The sequence below is a fragment of the Felis catus genome, chromosome C2 (genome assembly GCF_018350175.1).
Source record: "Felis catus isolate Fca126 chromosome C2, F.catus_Fca126_mat1.0, whole genome shotgun sequence".
NCBI lineage: Eukaryota > Metazoa > Chordata > Mammalia > Carnivora > Felidae > Felis > Felis catus.
In genome coordinates, this window is record NC_058376.1 from 11,804,436 (window position 1) to 11,809,685 (window position 5,250).

Consider the following 5,250-nt stretch of genomic DNA (forward strand, 5'->3'; position numbering starts at 1 on the left):
AGGTTTCCAGCCTGGGTTAGCTACATCTTTCTGGGCTGGGTACAACTTTCACGACTCGGCGCTGGTGCCCCATCTGCAGACCCAGAAGAGGCTGTTCAGGTCCTGAACAGGGAAACGACTACGTCTTCCCTTCTCAAACGCAAACTACCAAGGGCTGTTGCCCCCGAACCACTGCGCCTTCAAGGGTCCCAACCCCCACTCACCACTCTGCTCGCCACAGTTCAGGCCACCGCCGCATTTTCGCTGCCCCCGCGCGGCGGAAGACGGAGCGCGCCGCACTTCGCGGCGAACTACACCTCCCACAATCCCAGTCGGCCGGACCACCTCCCGCTGGAGGTGGGCGCGGAGGCGGAGCGGATCACCCGGGGGCGGGGCGGAGCCTTCCGAAACGTCCCGCCTGTGTCCTACAGGGTACAGTTCATTTTAGGAGAGATTCCTGGGTTCCCTGTTAAAGTCGGACTTCTGTCCCCATTAGGTACGACTCTGCCCTCCGTCCCCTCTGTGGTCCCCTCAGTGTAAGCCGGCAGATGGTCTAGTCCAGGGCCGCCCGTGGACCGCAGCGAGACCCGAGAACGAAAGGCAGGCCGCGCACGCATGCGCAGAGGCGCAGCATGGGGGCGGGAGCCGCTAAGCCCCTTCCCCGCCGCTGTGAAGGTGAGTAGGGGGCGGGGCGGGGCGTGTTCCGCGTCAAGACTGACCACTGCCCCGCAATGGCCACGGTTGGATCGGCGCTACCATCTCGACCAACTCTCCGAGCCGTTGACCCCAACTGACCAGAAAATTGGGGTCCCTAGAAGCTCAGTTTTGTAGCGTTTGTACATCAATATCCCACTTCCAATTCAACCACTTCCAGCATTTCGTTGCTATTGTCTAGGTATAAGTTTTTTTCTGCTAGACCATGCGTGTGAAAAATAGCAGCTACCATGTCAGGAGGGCCCACCTTTCGTCTTGGTTTTCTAGCATGTAGCAAACAGCTCCTTCTTGATAAGGTATAGAGCTTAAAGGCTTTTGGACACTTGATTCTATTCAACTGTGTGTCAGATGAGGTACATGCTTTGCCATGCTGTTTCATGTGTGTACGTCTTCTGAGAAGACTCCTTGAGATGATGAAAACAGTGATACACTAAAGACATAGTGGAGGTGATGAAGTTTATAATCTGCCAGGAATACAGAGAATTAAGCAAGCCTCTTATTGTGCCCTAACCCTACCCATTTTCCTTACGCCTTGCTGTGTGACTTGGTTATGTTGCTTAACTTTCTGGGCCTACCTTTTCCCATAAAATGAGGAGATTGGATTAGATCTCTTAAGAACTTGCCAGCTCTGAAATTCTGCAATTAGTTAGTGAGTAGAATCCAGATGATATCACAATATGGTAATGCTAAACATCCTCAACTTCCATTTCTCTGCTAACGCAAGAGAAACCTAGCAGGTGTAAGAATGTGGCAGCAGCATTAGAAAGAACTGCCCTTCATGGTACCTGTAATTTCTTCCTGATTGCTGAAAATATGAGATTTGCTGATAATGCAACTTTCTTCACTCCTTGTCTGTTTGTAGATCATTGCTAGGAGGAACTCTGGGTACAATTATGAACACAGTGTGTGTAATAATGGCTCACATCCTAAGATCTCATCTGATAAATGCTTCAATGGTACCGAATCGAATGAAAATGCCTCCATATCTTGGTGTCATTAGAAACAGAATGATGTCAACTCAGAAATCCAAAAAGAAGATGAGAGACTATTACAGGCTGCTGAATCTGGATGAAGGATGCTCTGCAGATGATGTCAGGGAAGCTTTTCATAAGCTTGCCAAGCAATACCACCCAGACGGTGGTTCTAGTACAGCGGATTCAGCAACATTTATACAGATCGAAGAAGCTTATAGGAAAGTGCTTTCCCACGTGGTAGCACAAGCAAATGCCGGACAGAATAAAGTTGAAGAAGCAGAGGAAGAGGAAGAAAAGTTCAAATATAAAACACCCCAACACCGACATTATTTAAGTTTTGAAGGTATTGGTTACGGAAGTCCCAGTCAACGAGAGAAGCAATATAGGCAATTTAGAGCAGACCGTGCAACTGAACAAGTGATGGAATATCAGAAGCAGAAACTACAAAGCCAGTATTTCATTGATAGCGTAATTGTTAAAGATGTAAGACAGAGTAAAGAACAAAAGATAACTCAGGCTATTGAGCGTTTAGTAGAGGATCTCATTCAGGAATCAATGGCCAAAGGAGACTTTGACAATCTCAGTGGGAAGGGAAAACCTCTAAAAAAATTTTCTGGCTGTTCATATATTGATCCCATGACTCACAACCTGAACAGAATATTGATAGATAATGGATACCAACCAGAATGGATCCTCATGCAAAAGGAAATAAAGGATACTATCGATCAACTCAGAGAGGCAATTTTAGTGTCAAGGAAAAAACTTGGGAATCCAATGACACCAACTGAACAGAAACAGTGGAACCAAGTTTGTGAGCAGTTTCACGAAAACATCAGGAAACTGAACAAGCGAATTAATGATTTTAATTTAATTGTTCCCCTCTTGAGCAGGCAAAAAGTCCATTTTGATGCACAGAAAGAAATTGCCAGAGCCCAGGAAATATATGAAGCCCTTATAAAAACAAAAGAAGTCACAGATAAAAACCCAAACAACACTGAGCAGGGAGAAGGGGAGAAAATACCTGGAGTCAAGACAGGCTTTTTTAACTGGATGAATGTGTGGAAATTTATTAAAATCTGACCATTTAAATATCCATAATACTACCCCAAATCATTTTCAGTTGTACTGATGTCATACATAGGGGATGAGATTTATTGCTACAACGCAAGAGTTTGAGAAATGTATGCCTCTGCACTTTTCACAAAACTAATCACATCTCTAGTGATGTATAAGTGAGAAAGCTGTAAGAAACTGAGAGAAGTGTTCAACCAGCTTTGCTCTGAGGATATTGCAAGAAAAGAACTCCTAAGAAAACAGTTTAATCCATTTCAGAGTTTAAATGTCAGTCATAGGTGACACGAATTAGGACAAGGACTCAGACTGGGAATCATAAAGCGTAGTCCAAAAGTCTTAGTGCACTTTTAAGCTCTAGTAACTTAAAGACCGTTGCTGTTGCTATCTTCACAGCTACTTAAACAACAATGAAAAAAAAACCCTAAGAAGTATTATAAAAAGTCACAAAACTATGGAAGTATGGAATGTAGGCAAGCAAACCTCCAAATGATGAATGTTCTTTGCAAGCTTGCTGCATTTAGACCTTGTGGTTATTAAAGTTTAAAACTGTTCTAAGACTTTTGGGATACTCTTTATGTGGATGGAAATGTTATGATCAGGAAATTAGCCCAAAGGAGTTACTGTACTCTCCCTTTTTTATAAAGACCTTCCTTGTGGGTATTGAATAACACACACACACACACACACACACACACACACGCACGCGCGCGCGCGCGCGCGCGCACTATCTGGGTTGTGCTTTTTCCTTCCCAACTTCGTTATCTTGGCTATAGAGAAATCCATCAGCCAAGATAGTTGATATAGCTGTTCTAGAAATAAACTCCAGTGGCCACTTTAAAGAGTTTGGGTGTATTTTCTATCCTTTTGGAAATTAAAAAAAAAAAAAAAGTCCTTGGGCTCAATGGAAACTTAAGATTTCACTCTGGCTTCATCTCTAATCAGAGATTGAAATGTTAGGTTTACATAGATCTATCTGAAGCCTGTCTTTGTCATGTATTAGATTCCCCAGAGGCTTTTTCCATATGAGAATCTCAATTTAGGGATCCAATTTCCTGTCTTAGGAACCCTTTCACACACAAAAAGATGTCTGGATTTTGTGCCAGTTTGCACTTTTGACGAATGACAAAGAGATTAACATTCGTGAGATTGTGTTCTGTCCACTTTCAGAAAATCTGCCTTTTTTAGATTTGTGTAATTGCTTTAGCCACAGAACTGGGCAACTAGAAGGATACAGAGGGTGGTCAAACTGAGCAGATCTTTTTCCTTATTTAGAGTGTTGTATTATGGATGTTGTTCAAAAATGGCACCTGCCACTCTGATCTTGAAAGAACAAGTTTTTTTTTTTAATTTTTTTTTATGTTTATTCATTTTTGAAAGACAGAGAGAGACAGAGCACAAGCAGGGGTGGGGTGGAGAGAGAGGGGGACACAGAATCCGAAGCAGGCTCCAGACTCTGAGCTGTCAGAACAGAGTCCAACACAGAGCTCATAGTCACGAACCATGAGATCATGACCTGAGCCGAAGCCGGACGCTCAACCGACTGGGCCACCCAGGCGCCCCAAGAGCAAGTTATTTTGTAAAGTATGTGATAGTTAAGTCAAACTATATCTTCAAAAGGAAATTTCAGGACTTTCTGCTTACATGATGGGGTAATTAATTGGTATAATATTTGATTATTAAATGAATTATGTGACTGCTACAATGATGCCATTACTCTAAACAAAACTGTGAAAAGTGTGAAATAAAGCTACATAATAAGAACTATGGTTATAAAACATTTTAGAAGGCTTTGGTTCTGTGAATTTCGTTAATGGGAATTAGATGTATGATACCTAGTTGAATTGTAGCAACCTATATAAAGGAAACCATTTTCAATATTGGATCACGGATGGTAAAGTTACTGGAAAACTCTAGTAAATCCTCAATTTCAGCACAGGACACTTTATAAATATTGTCTCTATTAGTAAGATTAATAAAGTTAATTTTAATGATTATCCAATGGTTCATTGTTATATAAACAATTAATAATAACCGTAATTTTGGCTGAGTACCCGAATTAATATTTTTAAAACTTTAAAAAAAATTTTTATTTAATGTTTTATTATTTTTGAGGGAGAGATAAACAGCGGATGAGCGGGGGAGGAGCAGAGAGAGAGGGAGACACAGAATCCGAAGCAGGCTCCAGGCTCTGAGCTGTCAACACAGATCCCGACATGGGGCTCAAACTCTTGAACCGTGAGATCATGACCTGAGCCGAGGCTGAACGCTTAGCCGATGGAGACACCCAGGCGCCCCTATTTTTTAACTTTTTTGATTGATGATATAAAAACTGTGACAGAGGGTCACCTGTGTGGCTCAGTCAGTTGAACGTCGGACTCTTGATCTCAGCTCAGGTCATGATCTCACAGTTCAAAAGATCGAGCCCTGTGTCAGGGTCTGCACTGACAGTACAGAACCTACTTGGGATTCTCTCTCTCTTTCTCAAAATAAATAAGTAAAAAATAAAAAA

At 42.6% G+C, this 5,250-nt stretch overlaps 1 protein-coding gene across 2 annotated transcripts; it reads left to right on the top strand.

Moving 5' to 3' along the window:
* Positions 1 to 382: 382 nt before the first annotated feature.
* DNAJC28 (DnaJ heat shock protein family (Hsp40) member C28) lies at positions 383 to 4,735 on the top strand. Of its 2 annotated transcripts, none has more exons than XM_006935914.5 (2): positions 383 to 654; positions 1,556 to 4,735. In XM_006935914.5, the coding sequence occupies exon 2, from the start codon at positions 1,587 to 1,589 to the stop codon at positions 2,745 to 2,747; it is 1,161 nt and encodes a 386-aa protein (XP_006935976.2). In that variant the 5' UTR covers positions 383 to 654; positions 1,556 to 1,586; the 3' UTR covers positions 2,748 to 4,735. The 2 variants fall into 2 exon arrangements, with proteins under 2 accessions (XP_006935976.2, XP_044892597.1); XM_045036662.1 differs by lacking the exon at positions 383 to 654 and adding an exon at positions 725 to 874.
* The last annotated feature ends 515 nt before the right edge of the window (positions 4,736 to 5,250 follow it).